Raw genomic sequence first — 19,665 nt, 5'->3', positions numbered from 1 at the left:
AGCCATTTTGAGTTTATTTTTGTGTGTGGTGTGAGGGTGTGTTCTAACTTCACTGACTTACACTGTGGCTGTCCAACTTCTACAACACCACTTGCTGAAGAGACTGTCTTTTCCCCATTGTATGTTCTTGCCTCCTTTGTTGAAGATTAATTGACAGTGGGTGTCTGGGTTTATTTCTGGGCTCTCTATTCTGTTCCAATGATTCATATGTCTGTTTTTGTGCCAATACCATGCTTTTGATTGCTATAGCTTTGTAGTATTGTCTGATGTCTGGGAGGGTTTGTTCTTTTTCCTAAGGATTGCTTTGGCAATTCTGGGTCTTTTATGGTTCCATATACATTTTAGGATTACTTGTTCTAGTTCTTTGAAAAATGTCATGGGTAATTTGATTAGGATCACATTAAATCTGTAGATTGCTTTTGGTAGTATGGCCATTTTAACAATATTAATTCTTCCAATCCAAGAGCATGGGATATCTTTCCATTTCTTTGAATCATCTTCAGTTTCCTTTATTAATGTTTTGTAGTTCTCAGCATAAAAGTCTTTCACCTCTTGGGTCAGGTTTATTCCTCCATATTTTATTTTTTGGATGTGATTTTAAAAGGGATTGTTTTGGGGTTTTTTTTACATTCCCTTTCTGATGTTTCATTATTAGTGTAAAGAAATGCAATGGATTTCTGTATGTTAATCTTGTATCCTGCTACCTTACTGAATTTGTTCATCAGTTCTAGTAGTTTTTGTGTGGAGTCTTTAAGGTTTTCTATATGTAGTATCATGTCATCTGCATATAATGACAATTTCAACTCTACCCTACCAATTTAAATACCTTTTACTTTTTTTCTTGTCTGACTTCTGTGGCTAGGACTTCCAATAGTATGTTGAAGAGAAGTGGTGAGAGTGGTCATCCTTGTCTTTCAGATTTTAGCGGGAAAGCTTTTATCTTTTCACCATTGAGTATTATATTGGCTGTTGGTTTGTCATAAATAGCTTTTATTATGTTGAAATATGTTCCCTCTATACCCACTTTGGTAAGAGTTTTTATCATGATTGGATATTGAATTTTCTCAAATGCTTTTTCTGCATCTACTGAGATGATCATGTGATGTTTGTCTTTTCTTTTGTTGATGTGGTGTATCATATTGATTGATTTGCGTATGTTGAACCATCCTTGTGACCCTGGGATGAATCCAACTTGATTGTGGTATATGATCTTTTTTATGTGTTGTTGGATTCAGTTTGTTAATATTTTGTTGAGAATTTTTGCATCTATATTGACCTGTAATTTTCTTTTTTAGTAGTGTCTTTGTCTGGTTTTCATATCAGGGTGATGGTGGCTTCACAGAGTGTCTTTGGGAGTGTTCCTTCCTCTTCAGTCTTTTAGAAGAGTTTGAGAAGGATAGGTATAAGTTCTTCCTTGTACATTCAGTAGAATTCCCCTGTGAAGCCATCTGACCCTGGACTTTTGTTTGTAGGGAGTTTTTAAATTACAGATTCTATTTCACTTCTAGTTATCAGTCTGTTCAAGTTACCTATTTCTTCTTGATTCAGTTTTAATGGGCTGTATGTTTCTAGAAAGTTGTCCATTTCTTCTAGGTTGTTGAATTTGTTGGCATGAAGTGTTCATAGTATTCTCTTATGGCCTTGCAACAAAAAATATTAAACCCACACAGCCTACCCAGGGATGCTGCCATGTAAAAATAGCCCTCCAAGACCACAGTAGATAATTGTTGCTCCTAAACTCATAGAGCAAGAGAAATATAAGTAAAATGAATCAGAGGAACCACTCCTAATTAAAAGATCAAGAGAATTCCTCTGAAAGAACAAACAATGTAACAGACCTCTTCAGTCTAATAGACACTGAGTTCAAAAAGGAGATAATGAAAATACTGAAGGAATTAAGAAGGACTATTGATAGAAATACAGACTACTGTAAAAAGGAACTAGAAACTATAGGGAAGAGCCAAGAAAAATTAGAAAATTCACTTGCTGAAATGAAAACTGAGCTAAAGACAATGAATAGCAGAATGAATAATGCAGAAGAATGAATAAGTGATCTGGAAGATAGAATAATGGAAATCACCCTATCAGAACAGCAGACAGAAAGCCAAATGAAAAAAAAAATGAAAGCAATATAAGAGACCTATGGGATAATATAAAGTGTGCCAATCTATGCATAATAGGGATCCCAGAAGTGGAAGAAAGAGAAAAGGGGATTGAAGAAATTATGGCTGAAAACTTCCCAAACCTAAAGAAGGAAAGAGATATCCAGGTTCAGGAAGCACAGAGGGTCCCAAACAAGATAAACCCAAACAGACCTACACCAAGACATATTATAATAAAAATGGCAAAAGTTAAACATAAAGAGAGGATTCTAAAGGCAGCAAGAGAAAAACAAAGAGTTGATTACAAGGGAACCCCCATAAGGCTATCAGCTGATTTCTCTATAGGAGTGTTGCAAGCCAGAAGGGAGTGACAAGATATATTCAAAGTTCTGAAAGGGAAAAACCTGCAACCTAGGAAATTCCACCCACCAAGATAATCATTTACAATAGAAGGAGAGATAAAGAATTTTTCAGACAAGCAAAAACTTAACCTATACTAAAGGAAATATTGAAAGATCTTATCTAAATAGAAAAGAAGTAAGAATCTAGAGAAGAGAAAACCACAATTGGAAAGTAAATCACTTAAATAAGCCAGTACACAGATTAAAAAAAACAATTTCTGTGAGAGTGATGATTCACAGAATCACACATGAACCACAACGAACAGCAAAAGGACAAACATGAAGATGTAAAAGAGGACATCAGAATCATAAAATGTGGGAGAAGAGCATAAGAAAATGTAGATTTTTTTCTAGAATGTGTTTGAGCCTATGTAACTACCAGTCTAAGGCAAGTAGATATAGGAAGGGGTTAATGTACTTGAAAAACAGGGTAACCATAAATCAAAAACATACAATAGATTCACAAAAACCAAAAAGAAGAGAACGTAAGCATAATACAAAAGAAAACCATCAAACCATGAAAGGAAAAACAAAAAGAAAAAGAAAGAGACAAAGAAGAAATATAAAATCAATGGGAAAACAAGGTTTAAAATGGCAATAAATACATACCTATCAATAATTACCTCAGCTGTCAATGGACTAGATGCTCCAGTCAAAAGACACAGTGGCAGATTGGAGAAAAAAACAAGAGCTGACAATATGCTGCCTACATGAGACCCATTTTAGGGCAAAGGACACACATAGATTGAAAGTGAGGGGATGGAAAAAGATATTTCATGCAAATGGAAATAACAAGAAAGTGGGGTTGCAATACTCATATCAGACAAAATAGACTTTAAAACAAAGGCTATAAAGAAAGATAAAGAAGGACACTATATAATGATATAAGGATCAATACAAGGAGAGGATATTACACTCATCAACATATATGCACCCAATATAGGAGCACCCAAATACATAAAATAAATACTAACAGACATAACAGGAGAAATTGATGAGAATACAATAATGGTAGGAGATTTTAACACCCTACTCACATCAATGGACAGATCTTTGAGACAGAAAATCAATAAGGCAACAGAGATCCTAAATGATTCAATAGAACAGTTAGACTTAATTGATATTTTCAAGACATTACATCCCAAATAAAGCAGAATACACATTCTTTTCAAGTGCACATGGAACATTCTCTAGGATTGGCCACATACTAGGGCACAAAACAAGTCTCAACAAATTTAAAAGTATAGAAATTATTTCAAGCATCTTTTCTGACCACAATGTCATTATACTAGAAATCAACCACAGAAAAAGAAATGAGAAAAAAAAAACAATTACATGGAGACTAAGCAACATATTACTGAAAAACCAGTGGGTCAATGATGAAATCAATGAAGAAATTTAAAAATACCTTGAGGCAAATGACAATGAAAACACAACCATACCAAATCTATGGGATGCAGCAAAAGCAGTTCTTAGAGGGAAGTTCATAGAGATAAGAAAAATCTCAAATAAACAACCTAACCCACCACCTAAAAGAATTAGAAATAGAACAACAAAACCTAAAGTCAGCAGAAGGAAGGAGATAATAAAGATCAGAGAGGAAATAAATAAAATAGAGATTTAAAAAACAATAGAAAAAATCAATAATACCAAGAACTGGTTCTTTGAAAAGGTAAACAAAATTGACAAACCTCGGGACTTCCCTGGTGGCACAGTGGTTAAGAATCCACCTGCCAATGCAGGGGACACAGGTTCAAGCCCTGGTCCAGGGAGATCCCACGTGCCGCAGAGCAACTAAGCCCCTGTGCCACAGTGACTGAGCCTGCACTCTAGAGCTCGTGAGCCACAACTACTGAGCCCACATGCCACAACTACTGAAGCCTATGTACCTAGAACCCGTGCTCCACAACAAGAGAAGCCACCGCAGTGAGAAGCCCACACACCGCCACGAAGAGTAGCCCCCACTCACCACAACTAGAGAAAGCCCGCGTGCAGCAATGAACACCCATGCAGCCAAAAATATAAGTAAGTAAGTAAGTAAGTAAATTTAAAACATTGGCAAACCTCTGGCCAGAGTCACCAAGAAGAAAAGAGAGAAGACCCAAATAAACAAAATAAGAAATGAAAGAGGAGAAATCACAACAAGTACCACAGAAATACCAATATAATTCTTATCATCTGCAATGCCATGGTTGATTTATACATGTAAACAAATATAAATGAAGTCTTTCATTTGAGTATGCTGTGTTATATATGCAGGTGTGGAATGTTTGTAATTTCACAGGCTTATCTTTCTCCTTTATTGTATATCACTTAAATATAATTTGCTCTTTTTAGTACTTTTGCAAAACACATTTCAGATTTTTAATGTATTCACCAGAAGTTTGAATTGAATTATATTTTGAGTTCTTACAGGAGTTCTCATGTCAGTTTATCACATAAATATATACCAAATTTTAAAGTATTCTAATGCTCTTTCTATTATACAACTATAAAATTGAAATAATTGTAAATTTCTTTTTACAAATTCATTGTTAGATTGTACAGCGACTTACAGAAAATAGACTAATGTTTTTTCTTTTTCTCCATAGGCTTGGGAAACAGTGAGACTAGAGTACATGGAAGGTCCCACCATTATTTCTTCATATAGGCAAAAGCTAACCAACCATTTCACCATGCAGCTAAGGTATTGTAAATGTCCATGTTGTTTTTCTGTAGCTTCTGCAACACGCTCTACCTCTGTGTCCTTATTTCTCTTTCTTGCGTAACTTAATGTATAAAAATTTCCTTATTATTTTAAAAGGTTAAGTCCTCTCCTATTCTGTTAATGCCAAAAGAACAAAAGATGTTTATGTAAGTCAGTCTTTTAATATTATGCTGAAGATTTAAACTTAAGTGATATCAATGAAGGATCATTTTATTATAGTTAAATAGTTTAAGTAGTTTAAAAATATGTGTGTGTCTGTTTATATCTGTGTGTGTATATTTGGGTCTATTGATTTTTTTTTAATAGTTCAATTTTAGGAAAATAAACTTTAGTTTGGTCAGTGGTCCTGAATATCACTTTATTTTCATAGTTAGATTGGTCAAGTTTCTGATTTTGACCTAGTTTTCTCAGCATTAGTTTATACTCAGAGTCAGGGATATATCTCAAATGTCTCTCTCCTCCTTTAGCATTTGTCTGTAGCCTTTTGAAGTGATCTCATTGTAGCAATGTATTATTGAATGTTGTCCCGTCTCTTCTAATAGTCAGGACCGAGTGACTTGGAGGAGTGCAGATGAACTGCCTTGGCTATTCCAGCAGCAGGGAAGTAAACAGAAGCTGCACGATTGCCTTCTTAACCTCTTTGTGTCTCAAAACCTGTATAAAAGGTAAGAAACTTATTTGTAGGACACCTTTTCCCAGGAAAAACAGATTTAAACAGTTCTTCAGTGTAACAAAGAAAAATGGCATTCTTCATTTAAAAATTAGTCCAGTTTCAGTGGTAACTGAAGTATAAAACAGTGTGGGAGAAATTTTAATACAGTTTGCAAATTGCCAAAACATCTACTTTTTCCAAGACGTAAACAAGAAAGATAGAGTATTGCAGTTTTTCATAAAATCAGACCTGGAATACTCTTGAGATAGCTTTGTATCTTAATCTTTCACTGAAGCAGGTTTAAATCCAGACCACCCAGAGAGGCAGTTAATGATGTCTGCCTCTCAGGGTATTCAAATATTTCAAAGTATAGCCTTCAAAACAGACTCTGGGCTCTACAGAGAATCTGACTGGTGTCAGAATTTAAAGAAAGGATTACCCTTTTTCATAAATGTCTTTTTTTAAAAAGTTTTTATTTTGTCTTTTTGGCTGTGCCCTATGGCATGTGGGATCTTGTTTCCCCAACTAGGGATTGAACCCTTGCCCCCTGCGGTGGAAGCACTGAGTCTTAACCACTGGACCCCCAGGGAAGTCCTTCATAAATGTCTTATTGTCTCTCCTGGTGTGTTTGAATTTGCCTCCGGCAGAACCACATTTTTATGAGACAAACTTCTGACCTCTAAGCCCTACGAGGGGGTTTTTCTGTCTCACCTGGAAATTTACTCATGTCTCAGAATTTAGAGGCATAATTTGTTTTGCTTCTTAGAGAACTCTCTCAAATTTCTTTGTTGCACCTTATAGATTATTTCTGATCTCCATCCCAGTTTTTCATGATTTCATTTGAAATCAGATTCATCCTTTTAGTTTACCAGCTCTCCCATCCTACTTAATACCATCAATAGATGAATAAGCTTACTTTTATCATTCAATTCCTTGATGAAAATACAAAGCAGATATTCTGACAGTTTGCCTGTGTTTCATTAATTTCTTCTGTTCTGATTTCTTCATTTAAAATAATTTTTGGGTGAACTCAGCAGTTGACTGCATATCATGAAATGTCTAAACAGGATTATGATAGGTTTCCATTGGTGAGTAACCATAATGATATTAATGGTAGCAGCCAACACTATGGAGTACTTGCTACAGGCCATAATCTCCTTACAGTAACACCTGAGGCAGGTGGTGTCGGTGTGCCCCTTCTGCAGATGAGGATGATGAGGTGTAAGAGAGCACACAGCTAGGCTGCTGTGGACTCAGATGGCAGTCCCAGTCTACACCCTTACTTCACTACACTGGACTAGCCTACTAATAAACTATCAATAGCTTGATATGAATTGTGGCATCTTCACTCAATAGTGGGGTTTAAAGTTTCTTTTTCATTAAATTACTGTTGTTTGTTGCAACAGAGGACACTTTGCTGAGTTGCTGAGTTACTGGCAGTTTGTTGGCAAAGACAAAAGCGCGATGGCAGCAGAATACTTTGATTCATTGAAGCAGTATGAGAAAAACTGTGAAGGCGAGGAGAGCATGATTTGCTTAGCTGACCTTTATGAAACCCTGGGGCGATTTCTCAAGGATCTAGGCCTTCTCAGTCAGGTAACTTCAACAGGGAGTTAGAGACTGTGTGGGTTTTCATGTTTACTCTTCTCTCCTTCCTAGCAGTTAATGCAGCTTTTATTTGTTATGCTAATCAGATCTTACAGCATTTCACCCACTTTAATTGGCCTTTAACCTTTTTCTTCCCCCAGGCTGTGGTGCCTTTGCAGAGGTCTCTAGAAATTCGAGAAACAGCTTTAGATCCAGATCACCCACAAGTAGCTCAGTCCCTCCACCAACTAGCGAGTGTGTATGTGCAGTGGAAGAAGTTTGGCAATGCTGAACAACTATATAAACAGGCATTGGAAATCTCAGAAAATGCCTATGGTGCGGACCATCCACATATTGCTCGCGAACTTGAAGCACTTGCAACTTTGTACCAGAAACAAAATAAGTAAGATTTCAATTGGTAATTCTCTGGTTTTATGACAGGGAGTTACAGTTCTTAATGTACTTATGTGGGAGGCTTTGTTTCGTGGCTGTGTATTTTTCCGTATCCCATATTTTCCTTATCCTATATTCTTTTGAATCCACCATGTTCAAATATTATTCTTGGTCTGGGGGGTGAACAAAAAATTAGAACTACAAGATTCATCTCTATTTCAAGATGTGCAAAGGATAGAGCATGGACTTTGGATTCATATAGTTAGGTTTGAAACCGGGCTTCTTCGCTAACTCTAATATTGAGTGTACTACTAATACAGGGGGCAGCAAACTGTTGCCCACATGCCAAGTCCAGAAGGTCCCCTGTTTGGGACGTAGAGTTGTAGTGTAACACAGCCACATTTTTTTCATTTACATATTGTCTGTGGTTGTTTCCATGCTTCAACAGCAGTTTTGTAGTTGCAACAGAGACCATGGGACCCACAAAGCCTAAAATGTTTACTATCTAGCCCTTTACAGAAGAAGTTTGCTGATCCCTAGTATAATAAGCCCTCCAAATGATATCTCTTCCTCTATCTGAAATCATTTGTTTTGCTCAATCAGAAGTGATACATATTGGAATTTTTTCTTTTAACCAGAAGTACTGTTTCACACAGATTTTGTGTGATTTTCACATTTCTATTTGACAAAAAATTAACCTGTGTGGAAGCTGATATAGCAAACTAAAGTTTTGGATTTTCATTTAGTTAGATCACCCTTTAGAGATTCAAAATGAGTTTAATCAGTTAAAAACAGTTAAATGTCAGCTACTTGGGGGACTAGATTTGTTTTGTTAGATTTTGTTTTATGAAAGTTTTTGTTAAAGATTTTAAATTCCATATGACTATCACTTCTAGAAATAATGCTGTATTTAATTAGCCAAAAAAACTTTACACTGGTGGTTTCATTTCACTGCAGTATGACACTTTGGACATATGTTTCTTTCATTTGACTTTTTTTTTTTTTTTAAGATATGAACAAGCTGAACATTTTAGAAAAAAATCTTTTAAAATTCGTCAGAAAGCTACAAGGAGAAAAGGCAACTTGGTAATGCAGATTTCTTTTGTGTTGTGTTTTGAACAAAAAGGAAAAGAACATCTCTGAATATCATAATGTAGATGCATAAACCTCACATATTTAAGAACTTTAGATTTTAAAGTGACTTCTACGGAAGTACTGATTAACATTTTCTTATTTATAATACATGTTTAAATATTAGTATCACTGAGAAGTACAAATTAGTAGACTTTTAAAAAGTGGAACTATGTATTGTGATAATCGTTTGACACTACATACGTATCATGTTTTACACTTTAAACTTACACAATGTTATATGTCAATTATATCTCAATAAATCTGGGGAATTTTTTTTTTAAGTAGAACTATTCAGTTAATTTAAAGTTAATTAAGATTTTAGAAGATGGACTTAAAAGCTGTTTCAATTCTTTAAAGGGTTGGAAAACAGAATAAAAGAAATTTAGTAAACATTTTATGTTCGATTCAAATGCCAAGAAATTATTGCCCTTGAGTGCAAAAAATTTTTCATTTTTCTAAGCTGCTAATAAAATCTAAATATAGCATATTTGTTTGTTTTAACTTAAAATGCTATGTGCAAATTTTTAAATTGAAATATATTTGACATCTAACATTGTGTAAATTTAAGATGTACAACATGCATATCTGATGAATTTATATATTGTAATATGATTATTACCATAGCATTAGCTAACACCTCTATCACATCACATAATTATCATTTCTTTTTTGTGGTGGGAATAATTAAGATCTAGTCTCTTAGCAAGTCTGATGATTTTAATACAGTATTTTTGCTTATATTCGCTATGCTGTACATTTGAGCTCCAGGACTTATTTGTCTTCTAGTTGCAAGTGCTATGTGCAATTTTAAGTACCTGATATTTAAATGTTTAGTAATAGGGTTAATAAATATATACATGTTAATTCTGTTTCCTAATCTTCTTGAGGCACTTTCGGATTCAGTTCATTTTGCTAAAATAATCTCATAATTATTTTCACAAAATAGTTTTTTAATGAATTTAAGAATGTGATGCTACATGGAAGTATATATATTTTCATAAATCATTAGATTAATTCAGTATGATACTTAAAGTAATTGTAATCTACTTTAAAGGGAAAAAAAGGAGAAAGGATTTTTTCAGAACCTTAGTATATTGCTTCAGAATCAAAGATAGCACTTACTTGGTGATTGTTGTGAATTTCTTGTGTTTGCTGCAGTATGGATTTGCCCTTTTACGTAGACGGGCCCTACAGTTAGAAGAGCTCACGTTAGGTAAGGATACACCTGACAATGCTCGGACCCTCAATGAACTGGGTGTGCTCTACTATCTTCAGAACAACCTGGAGTGAGTACCATGGTGTTAATAATGAAAACAGGTATCAATTTTGTCTCTTAGATACAAAGCTGTTTTACATTTCTATCAAGCTAAGCTAGAAAAAAATTGATAGAAACCATGCCAAATTTCATGTATGATATGTTATAAACATGGCCACACTTAACAAGGACCATGACATTTTCTCTACTGTTTCCTTTCACATTGTTTCTTTAGTAACTAAAAAGTTATTCTCTAGCTTTCCTAGTATGTTTTATATGTTTATGAAAAGTGAGTTTGTGTAGATATTGTACATAAGATCTCACATAAGAACAGATTTGGGACTAAAGAATGTAGATGGCTGCTAGTTTTATTCTTCGGTTTATTTGAGCATAAAGACTCACAAAGGCATTAATATTTATGACAAAGAGGTGTTTTTGGACTTCTTTTTATGTCAGAAAAATATAACAAATTTGACACTTTGGATACCAGAAATACACAACAAATACTTAGCCCACTTCACAAAGGGTTCTTTTATTAAAAATTAATTAGTACTACAAAGGGAGAAAGAAAGAATACCAAAATGTTTTGAGTTTGGCCTAGTAATTTTTAAAGATATAAAAAATTTGTTTTGGAAACTATTTATGGGTTTGTCTTTTAGAAGTGAAGTGGAGAATTGAGACAATTGTCCAGATACTTTAGGCTTTCACACTATCAGGAAAGCATTTTTAGTTTTTGGAAAAGGGAAGGAAGAGATGAGGGGGTGAGAAAGAGGGGGAGAGGATTTTGAGCTGAATCCTTTATTTTAACTATCTTGGATTTAAGAAGAAAAGTGCTTCAGTTCTCCACCTAACTATGGCTAGGGATTCTCACTTCTAGAGAATAAATTGTTTAAACCATTTGTGGCTTTTGTTCATAGAACAGCTGACCAGTTTCTGAAGCGTTCCTTGGAGATGAGGGAGCGAGTTCTAGGACCAGATCACCCTGACTGTGCCCAGTCTTTGAATAATCTGGCGGCTCTATGCAATGAAAAGAAACAGTATGATAAAGCAGAAGAACTGTATGAAAGAGCCTTAGACATTCGGAGACGAGCATTAGCTCCTGATCACCCTTCTTTGGCTTATACAGTGAAGCATCTTGCAGTCTTGTATAAGAAAATGGTAAGTAATCCTTGGCATGCCTACATGTGTTTTATAATATACCAATTAAGCCATAATTGTTATTAGCAAAATAATTTATCTTCTGATGGATAGATTATTTCTATGAGCTTTTAAATCATAGTGACTTAATTTTTTAACAAGTAGCTGAGTAGAACATTTAAAAATATTATTTCATCAAAGACGACACAAACAGATGGAGAGATATACCATGTACTTGGATGGGAAGAATCAATACTGTGAAAATGACTGTACTACCCAAAGCAATCTACAGATTCAATGCAATCCCTATCAAATTACCAATGGCATTTTTCACAGAATTAGAATAAAAAATTTTACAATTTGTATGGAGACACAAAGGACCCTGAATAACCAAAGCAATCTTGAGAAAGAAAACCAGAGCTGGAGAAATCAGGCTCCCTGACTTCAGACTATACTACAAAGCTACAGTAATCAGGGCAGTATGATACTGCCACAAAAACAGAAATATAGATCAACGGAACAGAATAGAAAACCCAGAGATAAACCTACACACCTACGGTCACCTAATCTATGACAAAGGAGGCAAGAATATACAATGGAAAAAAGACAGCCTCTTCAATAGGTGGTGCTGGGAAAACTGGACAGCTACATGTAAAAGAATGAAATTAGAACACTCCCTTACACCATACACAAAAAGAAACTCAAAATGGATTAAAGACCTAAATGTAAGGCCAGACACTATCAAACTCTTAGAGGAAAACATAGAACATTCTTTGACGTAAATCGCAGCAAGATCTTTTATGATCCACCTCCTAGATTAATGAAAATAAAAACAAAAATAAGCAAATTGGACCTGGTTAAACTTAAAAGCTTTTGCACAGCAAAGGAAACCATAAAAAAACAAAAAGACAACCCTCAGAATGGAAGAAAATATTTGCAAACAAAGCAAGTGACAAGGGATTAATCTCCAAAATATACAGATAGCTCATGCAGCTCAATAACAAAAAAACAAACAACCCAATCAAAAAATGGACAGAAGACCTAAATAGACATTTCTCCAAAGAAGCCATACAGGTGGCCAACAAGCACATGAAAAGATGCTCAACATCACTAATTATTAGAGAAATGCATATCAAAACTACAGTGAGGCATCACCTCACACAGGTCAGAATGGCCATCATCAAAGAATCTACAAACAACAAATGCTGGAAAGGATGTGGAGAAAAGGGAACCCTCTTGCACTGTTGGTGAGAATGTAAATTGATACAGCCTCTATGGAGAACAGTATGGAGGTTCCTTAAAAAACTAAAAAGACAACTACCATATGACCCAGCAATCCCACTCCTGGGCATATCTCCAGAGCAAACCATAATTCGAAAGGAGGCATGCACCCCGATGTTCATTGCAGCACTATTTACAATAGCCAGGACACAGAAGCAACCTAAATGCCCATCAACAGAGGAATGGGTAAAAAAGATGTGGTACATATATACAATGGAATATTACTCAGCCATAAAAAAGAATGAAATAGTGCCATTTGTAGAGATGTGGATGGACCTAGAGATTGTCATACAGAGTGAAGTAAGTTGGAAAGAGAAAAATATCGTATAATACCGCTTTTATGGGGAATCTAGAAAAATGGTACAGATGAACTTACTGGCAAAGCAGAAATAGAGGCACAGATGTAGAGAATAAACTTATGGTTACCAAGGGGGGAAGGGGAGGGTGGGACAAATTGGGAGATTGGGATTGACATATATACACTACTATGTATAAAATAGGTAACTAATGAGAACCTACTGTTTAGCACAGGGAACCCTACTGAGTGATCTGTGGTGGCCTAAATGGGAAGAAAGTCTAAAAATGAGGGGATATATGTATATGTATAACTGATTCACTTTGCTGTACAGCAGAAACTAACACAACATTGTAAAGCAACTATACTCCAATAAAAATTAATTTAAAAAAATAAATAAAAATATTATTTCAGACTTAACTGGTTTAGTTTTTAAAAATACATTCTAAATATAAATGCATTTGTCAGCACTCTAATTAGAACTTATTCTTCTATTACATTTCAGAAGTTCTAAAATTCAACCAGGATTAGGTTTGCTGTGTTAAGCTACCAGAAACATATCAAATCACCCAATTGTTAGGGCTGAAGGAGGAGTCTCTTGTAGCTGGTTAAATGACCATTTTAATTTCATTCTTTCTTTTCTTTGCTTGCAATTAAATGTAACCATTCTTTACCATAGGGTTCTAGCCTGAGTGATATTTGGAGTGTTTATAGCTGTTCTCAAAAAAAAAAAAAAAAAAGAGAAGAAAGAGAAGCAGAGAAGTCTGCTTTCATTTTAGCACAGTTATAGAGTTAGATTGTATTTAGACTTTGTTTGTGGGACCCTTGCTGGTCCTCCTGGTAGTGAAGTTAATGTTTTAGTATGAAGGATCCATAGTTGCTATTTCTGCCTAACTTTCAAGTAAAAAAGAAAGAGTAATCTGGAAAGGATTTGGTGGAAAACAAGTTTTTTTTTTGATGCTATCTCTAAATTATGTATAGTAGCAACATACTTTTTACTTCATCAGAAATAGTAATAATGGATGATCCTAAAGGACTTTCTGAGGTATCAAAGAAAATGTTTTCATATTCAATGTAGCTGTACTTACATGTTCTATTAGATGTCAGTTATCTATAAACTTAACCATTAAACTGGGAGGAAATGCTTCTGAACTTTTTTCCTCAAAATTACTTTTTAATATAAAATTGTATTTATGGAACAAGCTCTGATCAGAAAGTATTTATTGCTTTAATATTTTTGTTAGATTTCACTTTTGTTTTTTAGGGGAAACTTGACAAAGCTGTACCTTTGTATGAGCTGGCTGTTGAAATCCGGCAGAAATCCTTTGGCCCAAAGCACCCTAGTGTAGCTACTGCCTTGGTGAACTTAGCTGTTCTTTATAGCCAAATGGTAAGTTCCCACACTGTAATTCTTTATAAGTGAATGGCTTTACCGTATGAAATATAGGTAAACATGTATTAGATATGGCACAGTAAAAATAATTAAAGGACATTTAAGGTTATCTACTAATGTTCCCTTTAATACTTGAGAAATTATTGAAGTTATATTTGTAGGATAGTCCCCTCCTCTTAGTGTAAAACACTGAGTGTTTAGTTCATTGCATAGGCTTAGTTTTTTTTAAATTCTGGAGACTCCCTACATCTCTATATCTAATATTGTTCTTAAGCTCTATCATTTGCCTGTGATGAGTGAAAAACAGGTATGGTACCCTGTGGGCAAAAACAGGTTTGTGCTTATATAATTGGATTAATGTCATTGGTTACCAAGCCGAGTCTAAAACTGAAGTTTCTGACTTTTTTTTTTTTTTTGCGATATGCGGGCCTCTCACTGTTGTGGCCTCTCCCGTTGCGGAGCACAGGCTCCAGACGCGCAGGCCCAGCGGCCATGGCTCACGGGCCCAGCCGCTCCGCGGCATGTGGGATCTTCCCGGACGGGGGCACGAACCCGTGTCCCCTGCATCGGGAGGCGGACTCTCAACCACTGCGCCACCAGGGAAGCCCCTGACTTTTTAGTATACTGCTTCTCCCATTATTATTCCTAAATTAATCTGTTTATCCACATCTTGTAGGAGGATACTAACTTTTTAAAAGTGCTTACCCAAGTAGCTTAGTCTAGAATACCTTAATAGTAATTTCAGAAATGCAGTGTGTTCAAGTGAGCATTGTTTCTTTTTTAATAAGAAAAAACACATTGAGGCCTTGCCGTTATATGAAAGAGCATTAAAGATATATGAGGACAGCCTGGGTCGGATGCATCCTCGAGTTGGAGAAACATTAAAAAATTTAGCTGTGCTTAGGTAAGAATTTTTCACTTTCCTCATGCAGCCAAAATCCCTTTTAAAACATCTTTGACTCATCATAGAGCACCACAAAATATTTATTGCTGATATGCTTTTTATTGTAGTGGGAGGGGTTGTTTTGGGTTGATCTATATACTTCAAGAGATACTGAAGTAATATCCAGAGTGGAATGAAGGTGACATGATCTATTTTGTAGAGGAGTATATCACAGCAAATAGAGAAGGACAGTTTACATTTGCAGCTAACTGGCTCTAGGGTAATCTGGGCAATTTGCTGTCCTCACAGCTGATTTACCATTACGTACATGTTGATTTTTGCGTTATGTTTATCTCAGGATACTAAATTCCCTTAGCAGTTTCACTGCATCCATTACAACATAGTCTTAATGGTGCCCCTATGAGACACTTAACAGCACAAGACAGAAAGGAGAAGAGTTTGGGTATTCTGTTTTATTGGTCTGCCTGAATGAATGCACTGGAAAAAAAGAGCAATTATTAACAACTTGTTTTTCTGTATCCTATAAGATCATCTAGAATTGTTAAAAGGTTATATTCTCATTTTGAGAATTTTTTTTGTCTCAAAGCTATGAAGAAGGGGATTTCGAAAAAGCTGCTGAACTATACAGAAGGGCAATGGAAATAAAAGAAGCAGAAACGTCTCTTTTGGGTGGAAAAGCTCCTTCCCGACATTCATCAAGTGGAGATACGGTTAGCTTAAAAACAACCCATTCTCCTAATGTTTTCCTTCATCAAGGACAAAGGTAATAGCAGCAACTGCAATTCATTGCAAATGCAACTTAGGATAAAATAATTAAGAAACATTTGGAACATTAGAATTTAAAACATAAAAATAGTTTTTAAGAAAACTTATTTTGTGTGATTTAACTGATATTTGTATGAAATTGTATTGGACTACATTGAAGTTTGAGTCATGATTGTTTTTATTTTAGTTCTTTAAAAGAATTAATTTTCCTATTGTGTGGGAACCAAGGATGTAGAAACATTAGAATCCTAAGATGACATGAAGAGTTGATCATGGAGAGTAGACTGGTCTCTGTTCTACGAGAGCTGTCAAAGCAGCTAAGACAAGCGGTTCAAGAATTCCGTGATTCTTCTCCTCTCTCGTTACTTTAGCCTCATCATTCCTCATCTTGCTTTTCAGCAGCAGTCTGGCCCAGTTCTCTACCTCAAAGAAAAGTTTCAAGGAGTAAAGGGATAATGTTGACGGAAAGTATGAATTGTTTTCTGTAAAACGAACTAGTAATAGGAATCTCTGCTACATCTTTTTTATTCTACCTTTTCATTCAGCAGATTGGGCCAAGCCCTCTTCTTTCTGTCTGTCTGTCTACACTGTATATTGTTTTTACTGTGTAGAATGTACCTGCACAATCTGAAGTCATTAATGCAGTAACAGGTCAAGCTCTTTGGCATTCTTTGACCTTTCCCAAAATATGGACATGACCTTCTTTCTTAAATGGCCTAAATCTATGTCTTCATTTATCTTGGACTCAAATTAGTTGGCCATTTTATACTGAAAATTAAATATTTTTATAGGTTTTATAAATATTGCCAATTTGGGATAATGTTTTGTACCATTTATGTATTTATATATAAATAAAATCTTCAACTTTAATACTTGTAAGATTCCAACATGTATTAATTGTAAAGGTGAAAGATGTAATAACCATATTTCACTGTTTTAGAATAAAAGTGGAATTTCAAGTTTTTTCCCACTCCAGTTTATATTGGGTTGGCCAAAAGTTTCATTCGTTTTTTTCCGTAAGATGGATCTAATAGCACTTAGTTGTCTTTAACTTCATTTGTAACAACGTTGTTAGATTGTATGTGACAGCTATCATATCAGTATGCATTTTAAAAAAGATTTATCAAAATTGGTTAATTTTTGTGTAGCCATTTTAATATTGAAGATGGAAGAAAAAAAGCAACATTTTCAGCATATTATGCTTTATTATTTCAAGAAAGGTAAAAACACAACCAAAACGCAAAAAGGATTTGTGCAGTGTATGGAGAAGGTGCTGTGACTGTTTGAACGTGTCAAAGTAATTTGCAAAGTTTCATGCTGGAGATTTCTCAGTGGACTATGCTCCACGGTTGGGTAGACCAGTTGAAGTTGATAGGGATCAAATCGAGACATTAACTAAGAACAATCAATCACATTATACCACGCAGGAGATAGCCAATATACTCAAAATATCCAAATCAAGCACTGAAAATCATTTGCACCAGCTTGGTTATGTTAATTGCTTTGATGTTTAGGTTCCACATAAGTTAAGTGAAAAAAACCTTCTTGACCATATTTTCGCATGTGATTCTCTACTTAAACGTAATGAAAACGTTCCTTTTTTTTTTTTTTTTTTGCGGTACACGGGCCTCTCACTGCTGTGGCCTCTCCCGTTGCGGAGCACAGGCTCCGGACACGCAGGCTGAGTGGCCATGGCTCAAGGGCCCAGCCGCTCCGCAGCATGTGGGATCTTCCCGGACCGGGACACGAACCCGTGTCCCCTGCATCGGCAGGCAGACTCTCAACCACTGCGCCACCAGGGAAGCCCGAAAACGTTCCATTTTTAAAACAAATTGTGACAGGCGATGAAAAGTGGATACTGTACAATAACGTGGAATGGAAGAGATTGTGGGGCAAGTGTAATGAACCACCACCAACCAAACCAAAGGCCAATCTTCATCCAAAGAAGGTGATGTTGTGTACATGGTGGGATTGGAAGGGAGTTCTCTATTATGAGCTCCTTCCAGAAAACGAAACAATTAATTCCAACAAGTACTACTCCCAGTTAGACCAGCTGAAAGCAGCACTCCATCAAAAGCGTCCAGAATTAGTCAACAGAAAACACATTATCTTCCATGAGAATAACGCAAGACTGCATGTTTCTTTGATGACCAGGCAAAAACTGTTATAGCTTGGCTTGGAAGTTCTGATTCATCCACCGTATTCGCCAGACATTGCACCTTCGGATTTCCATTTATTTCAGTCTTTAAAAAATTCTTATAATGGAAAAAAATTTCAATTCCCTGGAAGACTGTAGAAGGCACCTGGAACAGTTCTTTACTCAAAAACATAAAAAGTTTTGGGAAGATGGAATTATGAAGTTGCCTGAAAAACGGGAGAAGGTAGTGGAACAAAAGGGTGAATACGTTCAATAAAGTTCTTGGTGAAAATGAAAAATGTGTATTTTTTTATAATACAAGAGGATTATATTTATATAATTAAGAAAAATGTTGAACATTACAAAAAAGACTAGAATGTTGTCAGTATTCACTGAGTAGTTTCCTGAACTTGAGCTTCAGTGACTCCGTAGGATTTTGGTTAATGTTCTCTAAGGCTTGGCTACTCAAGGTGGTCTGTGAACCAGGATCATCAGCGCCACATGGGAGCTAATTAATTCAGACAGCCTCTCCCCAGATTCTTATGCACATATGTTTGAGAAACAGTGGTCTAATTCTAAGGCACTAGAGTGGTGACTTAAAAGAAATGAGGTAGGACCTTACAAAATGAGCATCATTCTTCCCCCTTCTGGGAGAAATTCAAGAGGGAAAAAAGAAGATAAATATAACCAAAACACATCTTTCTGGTTATGGCCAGCTGTGAAAGGCACAAAGTAATTGAATTCACAAATACACCAGCTGTGAAAGGCACAAAGTAACTGAATTCAAATATACCAGACATTGATTTTAGAATTAATCTTTTAGAGTTTAAAATTTGATTATTTAGTGGTATAAGAAATTTAACACACTGTAAGTAATATATTAAATATAAATGCCTTAAACTTTAGGAAATAATCTGAGATTAATATTTTAGAAGAACCCTGGAAAAAGGAAAAACTAGCAAAAGAATAATATGCATTTTTTTCTTTGTTCCTATAAAATTTGGACTTGAAAAATATACAAAAAGTGAAAACTTATATTATTCAAAGTGACTTTATGGTAAGTTTGTTGGGGGATGATGACTACTTCAAAAGGTTTAAGTTTAAATATAATTTTTAAGACTATATTTTAAAAACAAGGACTATATTTTGATCTTACTAATTATACTATCAACTCAAATGTTTTCATGTAGAATGCCTACTTAAAAAGATAAAAATAGCTGAGACATTCATTTCTTTGAGGTACTCAAATAGGATAATTATGTGCACATTAATATACACCTTTCACAATGAAAAATGTAGCTTTCAGACATTTATAAATTGGAATTGGTAGGCTCCAAACTATGGTAGTTATAATTAATTTTCATTCATTAATACTTTCAGAAAGAAAAATATTAAAAAAACATGTGATGGGGTGGTCAAAGCTTCATTAATAGATGGTTAAATATTTATTACCTTTTTGGGTTGGTCAGTGTGTTTATAGGTATTCAGGGAGTAATTTTACATAAAGAAACCCATACTACAT

General features: G+C 35.1%; 1 protein-coding gene across 3 annotated transcripts in view; it reads left to right on the top strand.

Moving 5' to 3' along the window:
- The window catches only part of NPHP3 (nephrocystin 3), a 45,564-nt gene extending 26,615 nt beyond the window's left edge, over window positions 1–18,949 (top strand). The window contains exons 18-28 of one of the 3 annotated variants that reach the window (XM_082625301.1): window positions 5,095–5,189; window positions 5,753–5,875; window positions 7,269–7,458; window positions 7,611–7,852; window positions 8,853–8,928; window positions 10,135–10,262; window positions 11,149–11,389; window positions 14,209–14,334; window positions 15,126–15,241; window positions 15,828–16,004; window positions 16,406–18,949. In XM_082625301.1, coding sequence (XP_082481427.1) covers window positions 5,095–5,189; window positions 5,753–5,875; window positions 7,269–7,458; window positions 7,611–7,852; window positions 8,853–8,928; window positions 10,135–10,262; window positions 11,149–11,389; window positions 14,209–14,334; window positions 15,126–15,241; window positions 15,828–16,004; window positions 16,406–16,454 — 1,563 coding nt within the window. In that variant the 3' untranslated portion in view covers window positions 16,455–18,949. Of the gene's footprint in view, window positions 1–5,094; window positions 5,190–5,752; window positions 5,876–7,268; window positions 7,459–7,610; window positions 7,853–8,852; window positions 8,929–10,134; window positions 10,263–11,148; window positions 11,390–14,188; window positions 14,335–15,125; window positions 15,242–15,827; window positions 16,005–16,193 lie in introns of those variants that run through there. The other 2 variants (XM_082625300.1, XM_082625302.1) reach the window with 2 other exon arrangements.
- The last annotated feature ends 716 nt before the right edge of the window (window positions 18,950–19,665 follow it).

Source organism: Mesoplodon mirus (genome assembly GCF_964341445.2).
Source record: "Mesoplodon mirus genome assembly, chromosome: 6".
Taxonomy (NCBI): Eukaryota; Metazoa; Chordata; class Mammalia; order Artiodactyla; family Ziphiidae; genus Mesoplodon; species Mesoplodon mirus.
Note: the sequence above shows the minus strand (reverse complement) of the source record. Positions and strands in the feature narration are given on the sequence as shown.